Source organism: Trichechus manatus, unplaced genomic scaffold (assembly GCF_000243295.1).
Source record: "Trichechus manatus latirostris isolate Lorelei unplaced genomic scaffold, TriManLat1.0 scaffold00088, whole genome shotgun sequence".
NCBI classification, from domain to species: Eukaryota; Metazoa; Chordata; class Mammalia; order Sirenia; family Trichechidae; genus Trichechus; species Trichechus manatus.
In genome coordinates, this window is record NW_004444024.1 from 4,678,066 (window position 1) to 4,693,136 (window position 15,071).

Consider the following 15,071-nt stretch of genomic DNA (forward strand, 5'->3'; position numbering starts at 1 on the left):
AACAATAAGTTTCGGGCAAGGGAGGAGGAATTCAGGTAAACAAGCCAATCAGTAAAGGGTTTGGAAAAACAAGTTGTGACAAGTCTCAACATGTTGGGGACAAGTCTCAACATGTTGTGCAGCATAGAGGCCTTTATACATCCATATTTTAATGGCACATATCCCCACACATGGATATACAGCAGCCTACGTTAAATCGACTTGAAGTAGCAGACATGTCTTGGTGTACTGTAGAAGACAGTATCCAAAGGCTTAGAGAAATTGGCATGCTAGAGTGGATTTATCAGGTTAGACCCACAGACCCACACATGGAATGCCAGGAGGACATAACTTTTACCACAACGGTGAGGAAAAAGTTTGTGAAGGGAGCCCCAGATCCTTGAAGACTGCTGTGACTTCTATTTTATGTAAGTCATATTTAACAGTGGAAACTGCCCTAACTAAATTAAGACACCTAACTAGAATGGGGTTGATTGGACCTCATGGTGGTAGGGGCCAATTGGTGGCACTCAAACAACAAAGACAAGGTGGGCTTGGTTACTGTAATGGGCAATGAAGTAATCATAATAATCTGACTCTTATGGATTTATGGCCTTGGCTACGTAGTCATGGTGTCCCTAGGAGTGAAATAGATGGGAAATCTACAAAATATTTATTTGATCTGTACAAGCAGAAGAATTCTAGGTCAAGTGAATGGCAGTCTAACTCATATGGCCAGAATAGAGAGTCATTGCTCCTCAGTCAATTCCCAGACTTGAGCAAGTTTACATACCCACAACTCCTTGAATGAAGGGGAGGCCAGATCCCCTTGAGGGAGGACTCCACTACACTTTCAAAAATGTATACTGTTAATCTTTCTTCCATCCTTCCCCAAAGGGATCTACAGCCTTTTATAAAGAGTAATTGTTCACTGGGGTAAAGGAAATTATTAGACTTTTCTGGGTTTACTGGATACTGGCTCTGAACTGACACTAATTCCCAATACGGCACCATTCCTCGAGGTGATCAGCCAGCAACCTGGGGGCAGGTTGATTACATTGGACTACTTCCTATCATGGAAAGGGCAGCATTTTCTTCTTACTGGAATAGATACTTGCTCTAGATACGAATTTGCCTTCCCTGCACACAATGCTTCTGACAAAACTACCATCTGTGAACTTACAGAATGCCTTATCCACTGTCATGGTATCCCACACAGCATCACCTCGGATCAAAGGACTCACTTCACAGTCATAGTAAATGAAATGCAGCAATGAGCCTGTGCTCATGGAATTCACTGGTTTTACCATGTTCCTCATCATCCTGAAGCAGCTGGCTTGGTAAAACAATAGAATAGCCTTCTAAAGACACAATTACAGTGTCAACTAGGTGACAACACATTGTAGGGTTGGGGTAAGGTTCTCCAGGAGGCTTATATGCTCTAAACCAGTGTCCAATGTATGGTGCTGTTTCTCCCATAGCCAGGATTCATGGTTCCAGGAATCAAAGAGTGGAGATGGGAGTGGCACCATTCACTATTACCCTTAGTGACACACTTGCAAAATTTTTGCTTCCTGTCCCTGCCACTCTATACTCTGTGGGTCTAGAGGTCTTAGTTCCAAAAGGAGTAATGCTCCCACCTGGAGACACATCACTGATTCCATTGAACTGGAAGTTAAGAATGTCACCTGGCCACTTTGGGCTCCTTATGCCTCTGGATCAACAGGCGAAGAAGGGAGTTACCATACTGGCTGGTGTGATTGACCCTGACTATCAAGGGGAAATTGGATTGATGATGCATAATGGAGGTAAAAAGCAGCATGTCTGGAATACAAGAGATCCCCTAGGGCGTCTCTTAGTACTACCATGCCCAGTGATTAAAGTCAATGGAAAACTACAGCAACCCAATTCTGACATGGCTACTAATGTCCCAGACCCTTCAGGAATGAAGGTTTGGGTCACCCCACCAAGCAAAGAACCACGACCAGCTGAGGTGCTTGCTGAGGGTAAAGGGAATACGAAACGAGTGGTGGAAGAAGGTAGTTCTAAATGCCAGTTACAACCACATAACCAGTTGCAAAAATGAGGACTGTAATTGTAAATGAGAATTTCTCCCTTGTATGTGTACACCAAACATTTTTGTTTTCCTCACTTATAAAATATAAGATGTAAACGGGGCTAGTGTGTTTTTGGTTGTATGCATGTTAGTAGTATCATGTTAGGCACAAGTATGACTTTGTAATTGTCTTTATTTAGAGATTGTGTATAGTTTAAGGACATGTGTACAGATGCCAAGTTGACAAGGGGTGGAATGTGATAGTTAAAGTTACGTGTCAGCTTGGCTGGGCCATGATTCTCAGTTGTTTGGCAGTTATGTAGTGATGTAATTTGGCAGTTATGTAATGACATATTCATCCTCCTTGATGTTACCTGATGCGATCAGTCAATCAGTTGTGAGGGAAGTTTCCTGGGGGGTGTGGCCTGCATCCAATATATGTATAGATGTTCTGGCAAAGCTCGCTTGCTTGCTCTGGATCCTGATCTGGCTCATCATCATCTGACCTCTGGTTCTTGAGGCTTAAGTCAGCTGCCTTTCCTATTGCCTGCAAATCTTGGGATCCATTGGCCTCCACAGTCTGTGAGCTAGCAGCCTGCCATCTTACCTGCCAATCTTGGATTCATCAGCCTCTGCAGTTCGTGAGCCAGCAGCCTGTTGTCTGACCTACTGATCTTGGGATTTGTCAGCCCCTGAAGCTACATGAATCAGGAAAAGCCTCCAGCCTGATGTCTGACCCACAGACTTGGGACTTGCCAGCCTCTACAACCATGTGAGCCATTTTCTTGGGGTAAATCTATCTCTGTCTATCTAACTATCTATCTGTCTGTCTGTCTGTCTATCTATACCCTTCACTGGTTTTGCTTCTCTAGAGAACCCAGCCTAAGACACACTTGCTTCTGTGAGATGGGACACATTGTAAGATCAGTGAATTCTATGGACGTGAGACTTACTGCTTCACTTCTTTTGCTATGAAATTAGTTACTTTGTCAAAAGCAAGGTCATATGGGATATCATGATGGATAAGGCATTTATCAAGTCTGTAGAAGGTGATGCTAGCAGAAGCACTGTAAGCAAGAAAGGCAAATTCATATTCAGAAAAGGTGACTATTCCAATAAAGACAAATCGCTGCCCCCAATGATGGAAGGGTCTGGTGTAATTAACCCGCCCCCCAGTAGCTGCTGGTTCCCTTGAGTAATGGTTGCTGTCGTGAACTCAGTGTTCATCTTTGTTGCTGGCTTATTGGGTACTTAGCAGAAGCAGTAGCTAGATCAACCTTAATGAGCACATGCATAACCTCAATTCATGCCACTGTGGCCATTTTTTATTAATCTATTGAGCAAAAACTGAGCTGGCTGGGAACAAGCCTGACTGATATCCATGGGATGGATCATCTCGTCCACCTGATTTTCCTCACTCTTGCTGATTTTGGAGAGCATTTTCTGCAATGGATGCTCTTTCCACAATCCTTGAGAGAAGGGAGGTTCATTAGGTGAGCTTCACATGACCCCAGCTCTTTATCTGAGGGCATAAATAGTCACAAAAATACTTTCACAATTTGTGCCCATTCTGAGGGGTCTACCACCTTAAATCTTCTCACTTCCTTCTCACTAATCCTTATATATTGTTCTTTCCAGGTTCCTGAATATCCACAGCAAAATCATTAGCCACTGCCCATAAACTGATATAGGTCCATACCTCTTGCCATTTCACCTTCCAGTTGAGGTGAACTCACCAGGTAAAAAGACAGATGTTCTGCCCACCAGAAAGATTTACCTTCTTTATGATCCTTCAGGGCCTTCCTGAATGGGACTGCAATGCAACGGTAACTCACTTTTGGGTGGTGTCAGCATATTTTGAAGAACTATTTGCAGAGGCTCCATACAATATCCTTCTCTGCCACCAACACTTTAAACCCCATTGCCTCTGCTAGGTCATAAGCCCAAGTACAGAGCAGCTTGTCTTAAAGCATATACCTGCTGCAGAACCTACTTTTGCTTAGGTTCCATTAAAAACTAGCAGCCATGAATACCTTATTCAATAAATAAGTCAGAGCAGTGAACTCAAATAATAGTGTGTATTATCTCAAAAATTCAAAGAGAACTTTTAAATTTTGGCTATGACAGAGTAACTTGTTAGGAATTAATTGTCCTGCCAAAAACAACTGTAATAACTGGACAAAATATGTAAAACAACTGTTTGATAGTTTCAGAGAGCAACTAATAGTAGGCCTTGAAGGACTGCAATCTTTGAGAGAAGGGAGGTTTATGAGGTGAGCTCAACATGACCACAGCATTTTACCTGAGGGCATTTCTCAATTCAGGATGAGAGACTAGAGCCCAAGTAAAAAGAGCAGTCCAATTAGGCTGAGGAGACAGAGGTTGGAGTTTGGATTGCCGAAGTGGGCTGGAACTTGAGGGGAAAAATCCTGGAGAGAAGGGTACTCCAGAGAAGAAAACTTAAAATCTGTGTATAAATTTCCTTCAAGTCATTGACCAACTTGTAAGATGTTCAAGCTCAGGGAAAGACTTCAAGAACCCAGTGGAATACAACAGCTGGAAGACTAAGGAGCTGTGAAAAGATTTTAGCAGTCACATGATATTGGGGGGCCAGAGTTTGGAGTTCAAGACCCATCCAAGTGGAGAGGCCTTGGTAGGCACCTCATGATTTCAACTGAGACTCTGGAAATGCCAGAGTCTATGAGTAAGGGCAAACCCTAAAAGTAAGGGCAAATATAGGTCTAATATAGCATAAAACCAACCCACAACAAAGATGATCCACTGGTACTCTGTTTACTAGAAACAAACAACCCTTTTTGGAAGAAGATAAATCATCTAGAGCTTTAAATTTTTCATCTTCAGTGTCCAGCATCCAGTAAAAAAATATGAGGCAAGGTAAAAAACAAAACAAAACAATAAGACCAAATGAGCAAAAACCAAGAAGAGAAAAACAGGGTGATGGTTAAGATTGTGTGTCAGTTTGGCTGGGCCAATCTCAGTGTTTTGGTAGTTGTATAATGTTGTGATCACCTCCCTGTTGAGATTTGATATGTGACCACCCCCATGATGGAATCTGCTGTGAGTTGGTACCAGCAGGAGCAGGGCCTGTGGTGGCTCACTGCACCCCTCAGCCTTCATCTCTCAGCCCTCCACTGCCTAGCCCTTCCTTCTCTTCTTGTTGGGGCTTTTGCTGGTTCTGGATCCTGCAGCTGGCTCCTGATTGTCTGGCCTCCAGTTCTTGAGACTTGAGCTAGCAGATTACCTGTGGTCTTGCCTGCCAGTCTTGGGATTCGTTGATCTTCACAGCCTGTGAGCAAGAGCCCTGCTCTGTGGCCTGCCGATCTTGGGTTCATCAGCCCCTGTGGCTCCGTGAATCAGGAGAAGCCTCTATCCTGACCCATGGACTTGGGACGTTACAGCCTCTACAACCATGTGAACCATATTTCCTTGATATAAATCTCTCTCTCTATATATATATATTTATACACTTAACTGATTTTATTTCTCTAGAGAACCCAGCCTAAGACAAACAGATATACAGGTGATTCAGATATCAGAATTATCAGACAAGGACTTTAAAATAGCTATGATCAATATATTCAAGAAATTAGAGGAAAAATAGACAAAATGTAAGAGAAGGAGAATTTCAAGAGAAAATTAGAATCTCTAATAAAGATTGTATGAACTGAAAAATGTAGTATGTTAAATTAATAACTGTTTGGATTGGTGTAAATAAGAAAGGATGAGTGAACTGGAAGACAGATCAATAGAAAATATCCAAACTGAATCACAAACTGACCCAAAAAAATAAAAAAAAAAAATTGTAAAAAGAAAAAAATAACAGAGCACAAAAATTTGTGGTACCTGGTCAAAATGTTTAACATGCTTGCAGTTCAAGTTCCAGAAAGAGAGGACAGAGAGATGCAGAAACGATGTGTACAGAGATAATGTCTGAGAAATGTCCAAAACTGATGAAAAAAATATCAACCCATAGATTTAAAAAGCTCATCAAATCCCAAGACAAAAAGAAAACAAAAAGGAACTACACCACATCATAGTCAAACTGATGAAAACCAAAGATGAAGGGAAAAGCTAAAGAGCAGCAAGAGAAAGTAAGTTATATGTCTTTTAAAGTAGCAACAATAGGACTGATAACTTTCTTCCAATAGAAGCTATGGAAACCAAATATTACGGGATGACATTTTTAAAGTGCTGTGAGAAAGAACCTTCCAACCAAGACGTCTATAAACCAAAAAACCCAAACCCATTACTGTCAAGTCAGTTCCGACTGAAAGCGACCCTATAGGACAGAGTGAAACTGCCCCATAGGGTTTCCAAGCCCGTAAATCTTTACGGAAGCAGACTGCCACATCTTTCTCCCACAGAGAGTCTGATGCGTTCGAACCGCTGACCTTTTGCTTAGCAGCCAAGCTTAACCACTGCGCCACTAGGGCTCCTTAGAATTTTATACTCACTGAGAAAGTCTTATAAAAACAGAACTGATAATAAACTCTCTTAGAAAAGTAGAGGATAGAAAAGAACATCCTCAGCCTGATAAAGAGCCTCTATGAAAAATCCAAAGACAACATCATATTTAATAGTGAAAAAGTGAATGCCTTGTCCCCTAAGACTAGGAACAAGACAAGCATGTCTTCTATTCAACATTATGCTGGAGGTTCCAGCCAGTGCAAAAAAGGCAAAAACAAGAAATGAGCAGTATATATATTGGAAATGAAGAAATAAACTGTCTTTGTTCATGAACAATGGAGCCCTGGTAGCACAACAGTCAAGTGCTTGTCTGCTAACCGAAAGATTGGCAATTCGAACCTACCCAGCTGCTCCGCAGGAGAAAGACCTGGAGATCTGCTTCCATTAAGATTACAGCCAAGAAGACCCTATGGTGCAATTCTTCTCTGTCACCTGGGGTCGCTATGAGTTAGAATCAACTTTACAGCACTCAACAACCACAACATTCATGAATGACCTCATCATGTATGCTAAAAAGCCTAAGGAATTAAAAATAGCTACTAGAACTAATAAGTGAGTTTAGCAAGATAACAGGATACAAAATCACTATACAAAACATCGAATTTATTTCTATGTACAAACAGTAAATCGGAAATTGAAATAAAAATACCATTAATGGTATCAAAATAACATGAAGTACTTGGAGATAAATTTAACAAAGCATATGCAAGACCTAGATCCCAAACTACAAAACGCTGCTGAGAAAAATTAAAGATGAACTAAATAAACAGAGAGATAAATCATGATTATGGGTTGGAAGATTTAATTTTATTTAGATGTCAGTTATGCTCATTTTGTTGTATAGATTCAATGCAATCTCCATAAAATCCAAGCAAGCATTTTTGGAGAAATTGATAAGCTGATTCTAAAATGAATATGGAAATGCAAAGGACATAGAAGAGCCAAAATAATTTTGAAAAAGAAGAATAAATTGGGAAAATGTATGCTACATGATTTTCAGGATATCCATATAGCAAGAAGTGACACTTGATCCTTACCTCACATCATATAAAAAATTAACTCAAAATGGATTATAAATCTAAATGTTAAAGACTGAAACTATAAAACTTCTAGAAGAAAATATAGGGTAACATTTTGAAATCTTGAGGTAGGCAAGATAGCATGAAATATAAAAGAAAAAAGATAATTAGCTTTTATAAAAATTTTAAAAATTTCTCTAAATAACATAGTTAAGAAAATTAAAGGGAAAGCCAAAAAACGGGGAAAAATATGTACACACATATATACATATAAAGTATGTAAAAAATATACATATATATATCTGACAAAAGACTTATATTCAAAATACATTAAGAACTCCTATAACTCATTAATAACAGTAAACAACTTACTTTTTTAAATGGGCAAAATATTTTAACAAACATTATAAAAAGAAGATATATGAATGGCTAATGGGCACATAAAAAGATGTTCAGCATCATTAGTTGTCTTAGTATTTAGTGCTGCTATAACAGAAATACCACAAGTGGACGGCTTTAACAAAGAGAAATGTATTCTCTCACAATCTAGGAGGCTAGAAGTCCAAATTCAGGGTGTCAACTCCAGGGGAAGTCTTTCTCTGTCTGTTGGCTCTGGAGGAAGGTCCTTGCCATCAATCATCTGCTGGACTAGGAGCTTCTCAGTGCAGGGACCCCGGGTCCAAAGGACTCACTCTTCTCCTGGCACTACTTTCTTGATGGTATGAGGTACCCACGTCTCTCTGTTTGATTCTCTCTTTTACATCTCAAAAGAAACTGGCTCAAGACACCATCCAATCTTGTAGACTGAGTCCTGCATCATTAACATAACTGCCACTAATCCCATCTCATCAACATCATAGAGATAGGATTTACAACACATTGGAAAATCACCAGATGACAAAATGGTGGACAATCACATAATACCGGGAATCATGGCCTAGCCAAATTGATACACTTATTTTTGGGGGACACAATTCAATCCATGACATTAGTCATCATGAAAGTGCAAAATAAGATTACAATGAGCTGCTACTACACACTCATTAGAAAAGCTAAAATTAAAAAGACAGATAATACCAAGTGATGATGAGGATGTGTAGCTACTGGAATGATAATACATTGCTTATTGGAATGTAACATGGTACAACCACATTGGAAAGCAGTTGCAGAGTTACTTATAAAATTAAACAAACACCGTATGATCCAGCACTTCCACTTGTAGGTATTTACCCAAAAGAAATGAAAGCATATCTTCATACATATGTACAAAAATGTTCTTGGAAACTTTATTTATAAATATTCAAAAACAGGAAACAATCCAAACACCCATCAACTGGTGAATGAAATGTATCCATACAATAGAATAATTTTATTAGTAAGAAGAATGAACTATTGATACATGCAACTACATAGATGAATTTCAAAAGCATCATGAGCAGAAACCAGACACAAAAGAGTGTCTACTGCATGATTCCACTTATATGAAACTCTAAAAATGACAAGTCTAATCTAGAGTAACAGAAATCAGATCAAGGTTCACCTGTAGACAGAGTTAGGAGAGGAGATTGACTGGGAATGGGCACCAGGGAACTGGGTTGATGAAGACATTCTATTTATTGATTGTAGTGGTGGTTCCATTGGTATATATATTTGTTAAAACGCATTAAATTGTACACTTAAAATAGGTGCATTTTATTGTTTGGGTATTATGCCTCAATAAAGTTGATTTAAAAAAACTACATCTAGAGAAAAAAGGAGGTAGAATAAAGACTTGTTCAGACAAACAAAAAATGAGAGAATTTGTCAGCTGCAGATCTGCACAATAAAAAAAGACTAAAGGGAGTTTTTTAGTCTGAAGGAAGATGACATCGGATGGAAACCTGAGTCTACAAAAAGGAATTAAGAGCACTGGAGAGAGTAAATATGTCAATATCAACTATTTAAAATAACAATCATAATAATGTCTTGCAGGGTATATAAAGTATACAAAATAAAAATATATGACTAATAGTACAAAGGGGTAGGAGGCATGTAAGAGAAATTAAACTGTTTCAGGACCCCTTGCATTATTTAGGAAATGATTAAAGTACTAACTCTGGTTTTCTGGAATAAATTCAAGGGTGCATTTTTTTAAATTTACGTGGTAACTAAAACAATAATAAGAGAATTAAAAAATAGTTCAGCAAAATAAACACTCCAAGTAGAAGACAAATATTGTCAAAGTAGATTTTTGAAAACCCACAGTTATATGCTGTTTATAAGAGAAATATTTTAACTATAAGGACACAAAATGTTAGAAATTGAAATAATGGAAAAAGATATACCATAAATATAATGACCAAAAGAAATAACTATAATAATAAAAGATAAAATACAATTTAAAGTAAGAAGTAGATAAAGGGACATTTCATAATAATAAAAGATCATTTCTATTTCTATTTAGTAATAGAAAGATAAAATAATCCTGAACTTGTACACATCTGATACATAGCTTCAAATTATGTAATGAAAATTTCACAGAACTAAAAGGAGAAGTAAAACAAATCCACAGTCACAGTTGGAGATTTTAACACACCTTGCTCAGTAATAGAATAAGCAGACACAACGTCTGAAAAGATATAGAAGATCTGAACAATACAATTTCCATACCTGACCCAATTGACACATATAGAACACAACACTTCAACACTGCACAATACTCTTTTTTTCCCCAAACACACATGAATTATTTACTGAAATAAACCTTATTCTGGGTGTTAAAGCAAGTTTCAACAGTTTTGAAAGCATTAAAATCACACAAAGTATGTTATCTCACCATAGTAGAAATAAACTAGAAACAAAAAGCAGATAGGTAACAGAAATCCGCATAAACTTGGAAATAAAGCAACATGATAAATAATCCACGGATTAACGAGGAAATCACAGAGGGAATTTGAAATATTTTGGAAAAAAATGATAATAAAAATATGACATAACAAAACTTGTGAGATACAACACTTAAAGCAGTGCTTGTTGTTAGGTGCCGTCGAGTCGGATGTGACTCATAGCGACCCTACTTACAACAGAACAAAACAGTGCCTGGTCCTGAGCCATCCTCACAATCACTGATATCTTTGAGCCCATTGTTCCAGCCACTGTGTCAATCTATCTTATGGAAGATCTTCCTCTTTTTCGCTGACCCTCTACTTTACCAAGCATGATGTCCTTCTCCAGGGACTGATCCCTCTGGATAACGTGTCCAAAGTATGTGAGATGAAGTAAGCAGTACTAAGCACTAAGCAGTACTTAGAGGGAGACTTATAGAATGATGAGACTGAAAGATGACAATCAATAATCTCAACTTTTATCTCAAGAAGTTAGAAAAAGATCCTTGAATTGAACCTAAGGAGACATGATGACTAAATGCAATTTGACATTCTGGGTTGGATTCTGGAACAGAAAGAGGACATTAGCGGAAAAACTGGAGAAATGTTAAAAAACGGCTCTGATTATAGAAATGTGTAATTTATATCTAATCTACTTTAAGGAAGTAAAAGTAAAACATTTTTTTTTTTAAAAAAGACTCTTCAATGATGTTTAAGATGTCTTTCTGATTTTTTTTTTCTCTTTATAACATAGCCCTCTCAAGTTGAGCACTGTGTTAAAGTCACGTATGATAATTTTTTGTGTGGTCATACCACAACTTGATAGACAGCCAGGATCAAATATTTCTATTTATTTTAAATTAGGAGGAATTTTTTTTCCTTCTTGATTTCTTTTAATTATGTAAAAATTTACATACATCTAAAGTCACAATGTACATTCCAATTAATCTTGTTCCCATCCCTGTCTCCTCCACCTACTTTCCTCCCTCCCTTTATAGCTAATCATCTCTATTAATTTAGGAGTTTAATCCTTTTTTTTTCCTGAAAATTTAAACATGTTATCTCTTTTCTTACAAAAACAGTGTTCTGCAGCTTGCTTTTTCTCAACAAGCTCTTAACAGTGTATCCTAGAGATGATGCCCTATCGGTCTATAAAGGGCTTCCTTCATCCCCTTTTTATAGCTGCATTATGCATTTTTATAGTTTATTCAACCAGCCCCCTATTAATGGATGAATAGCCTAGTGAATTATTACCAGTGTATCTTTGGAATAGATTCCTAGAAGTGAAAGTCCCGGGTCAAAGGGTAAATGTTTGTACTTTGGGTATATATTGCAAAAGTGTTGAATCAATTTGCATCCTCACAAGCAGGTTAGGAGAATACTGTATTCCCACTTGCATGTTGTCAAACTATTGAATTCTTGCCAATCTGATTAGATGAGAAATGGCATCTCAGTGTAGTTTTAATTTGTATTCTTTTTATACGGTAGACAGTAACTTTTCACAGTTTAAAGACCGTTGCATTTTTTCTAAACTATTTGTTCATATATTTTGCCTATTTTTACATAGGGATGTTAGTCTCTTTCTTCTAAATTATTATGAGCTCTTTATTCTTAGGAATATTTCCCGTTTCCCTGTGATATAAGTTTTTTATTTGTATTTTGACTTGGCTTCCAAAGGTTTTTTTTTGTTTTGCCATGCAAATCGGTTTTTGAAAAAATTTAATAAAGTTTTCTGGTATTAATAAATAGGAAAATTTTGCACAAAAACATAATATTTCCTTTAGGGTAAAGAGTAACATTATTTCATCGCACCAGTGGGAAAGTCATGGACCAAAGGATGGGAACAATTGTTGTAGTTATCTGCCCAATGGAGTTTTTTAAACCCTTCTATATTAATTAATTTATTCATTCACCAACTTTATTGAGTTCTTACTTTGTGCTAGGCACTTTAATTGGTGCCATGAGAGCATAATTAGCTGCATCTAAAAGTCAGAAGCTCCTATCCCAGCCTGGGTCTTAAGACATGCAATTTTGGTGATAGCTGCCTTGACATCTTTGTTCCGCAGGGTGTAGATGAGGGGGTTGAGGATAGGTGTGAGAACGGCATATGCTACATTGCCCATGATGTGGAAGTCAAGAGGCAGATCAGCCCTGTAGGCCACGTAGGCTATGGCAATGGATGAGTAGTAGGTGCCAACCACCAGGAGGTGGGAGCTGCATGTGGAGAAGGCTTTTGAGCGTCCTTCTCTGGAGTTGATGCGAAGCACCGAGGCCAGGATGTGGGCATAAGAGAGAAGCACCAGGAAAAGGGGCAGAGAGGATACCACCATGGCAATGCAGAAACCCATGAGGGTCTGTGGGGTGGTATCAGAGCAGGAGGCCTGGACCAGAGAGAGATGATCACAGAAGCAGTGATATATGTAGGCAATGTTGTCATATGCCATCTGAGAGGTCTTCACTACTGCTGGGATGGGCAGGAGGAGAGCGATGAGCCAGGCAGTGGCTGCCAGTGTAGTGTTGGTCTGTGGGGTCATGTGGACAGGGTAGTGCAGTGGGCAGCAGATAGCCACATAGCGGTCATAGGCCATGACCATCAGGATGAAGGCTTCTGAACATGTAAAGCTTTGGAAGAGGTACATCTGTAGTAAGCAGGAAGGAAAGCTGAGGAAGTGGTCCCCAAGCAGGAATAGGGACAGCATCTTTGGGACAGTGGTTGTGGTGAAGAGGATGTCCAGGGCAGACAGGTTGAGCAGAAAGAAGTACATGGGCTTGTGGAGGCTGGGCTCTGCCACCACGGCCACAAGGATCAGGGCGTTACCCATAAGGATAAGAAGGTAGAAGAAGAGGAAAATAAAAAACACTAGGAGGAAGAGGGACTCTGGAAGAGAGGGAATACCCACCAGGTAGAAGACTGGTGAGGCTTCCACTGATCCATTACAGGTTGTGGCCTCCATGGTGAGACAGAACTGGATTTCTGGAAGATAGGTAGCTGGGTCACGTGGGCACTAGGAGCATCTGGAAACCGTGGAAACCAAGGATTTGGGAATGAGATTTTGATAACATTTACTGTATAGTTAATATAACCATAATTATGTACAACCAAATCTAGAGAACTGATGATGAGTTGTGGTATTCACGTCTACCATGTGAACCCAAAATTTCTACTTTTCTTATTTTGACAAATGTTAGTTGGCCACCTACCAAATGAAAGACATTATTCTGCATTCAGGGGATACAGTGATGAGAGTGAAGAAGGCAGGCAAAATTTCTATCTTCTTAGAGTTTACATTCTACTGGGAAAATCAGATTCAAACAGTTGATTATTGAATTATGATTGTGAAAAGTGCTATGGAAAGACTTCTGCTGATCTTCATCTTAGGTCCCACACTGTCTGGTTTGGAATGACAGATCTTTTAAATCGAGTCCTCAAGCACTTGCCTCTACCTTTGCGCTCACTCAAAGTTCTACCACGTTGCTTTGGAAGGGCTGCTTTCTTCAAGTTTCTCTGTAATATGCTACTGTTCACATACTTCTTAATCTTTTTTCTCTCTTGTATGCCTGGAGCCACTGTGGTTCTTCTTGACTCTATTTAAACTAGGAGTCTGGATTTTTCCTTCTGAATAGGATGTAATAGGTCATGGTAGTCAAACACTTTCACTGAAACAACTAGAACAACCTGGAAAAATTACATAAATCACATTTTAAAAGAAACTAGGGAAACATGGGAGCAACAGGGTGAGACTAATTGGAACGCCAGAGTAGGGGAGCCCTTCAAAGTGAGCTGACAATTACTAGCTCTTTTCTTTTCTGAGAATGTTTGCTGATTTGGGGATCATCAAGTGGCTTGGACTTGGCCCAAGGCAGAAGGACATGGCTGAGAGGAAGACAAAACGTCAAAGCTTTTGGTAGTCAAAAAGGTTTGCAAAACAGATTGGAAACTTGAGGAGTCCTAAATGCATAGTAAGTTTCTCCCATGTGACATCTTCTGAATTCTGGGATTCTGCCCAGGAAGTTGGGGAGCTAGGCTGAGGGCTTCTAAAAGGCAGAATAAAATCTCCTATGATCCTATGATGCTTGAGAGACTAGAAAGAGAGAGGGCCTGCCTCAAACACACCCTGGTCTTTCGATCAAAAATTTCTCCAAATTTTCGAAGCTGTGTGTGGTTGGGGGCAAGGGAGGGGCACTAAAGACCTAAGCTCAAAACCCCTAAAGGAGAGAAGCAAATCTCCCACAATCTTTCAGGGCTGAGGAGACAGAGATCAGTAAGGTTATCAGTCCAAAGCTCAAGAAGGCTATACCTTAAGAACAAGGACAAATTTAGACTAAATCTTACTAAAACTGAAACTCAGCCCTTACCTAACTCAAGCCTTGATTGGGTTAAGGTGATCAGCCCCACACCTTCTCTGTCTAACAGAGGAAAGAGAGAAGCCTACCTAGTGAAATATATTACCTAGGGCCCCTATGAATCTATTGTAAATAATGTTCAGCTCACAACAAAAATTACTAGACATGCAAAAAGACATCATTATTGACAGAATGGATAAGAAAACAGGATCCATCAATATGCTGTCTACAAGAGACACACTTAGAAACAAAGATGTGAATTTATTAAAAGTCAAAGGTTGGAAAAAAATATATCAAGCTAACAACTACCAAAAAAGAGCA

General features: G+C 38.9%; 1 protein-coding gene across 1 annotated transcript; it reads right to left on the reverse strand.

Annotated features, from left to right (window-relative positions):
- Positions 1–12,274: 12,274 nt before the first annotated feature.
- LOC101360076 (olfactory receptor 2AT4) lies at positions 12,275–13,360 on the reverse strand. The gene has a single exon (XM_012557157.2). The coding sequence runs from the start codon at positions 13,358–13,360 to the stop codon at positions 12,389–12,391; it is 972 nt and encodes a 323-aa protein (XP_012412611.2). The 3' UTR covers positions 12,275–12,388.
- Positions 13,361–15,071: the final 1,711 nt, after the last annotated feature.

What these genes read in the sequence shown, in the direction of transcription:
- LOC101360076 (XM_012557157.2), bottom strand. Translation starts at nt 13,360, where the DNA reads ATGGAGGCCACAACCTGTAATGGATCAGTGGAAGCCTCACCAGTCTTC.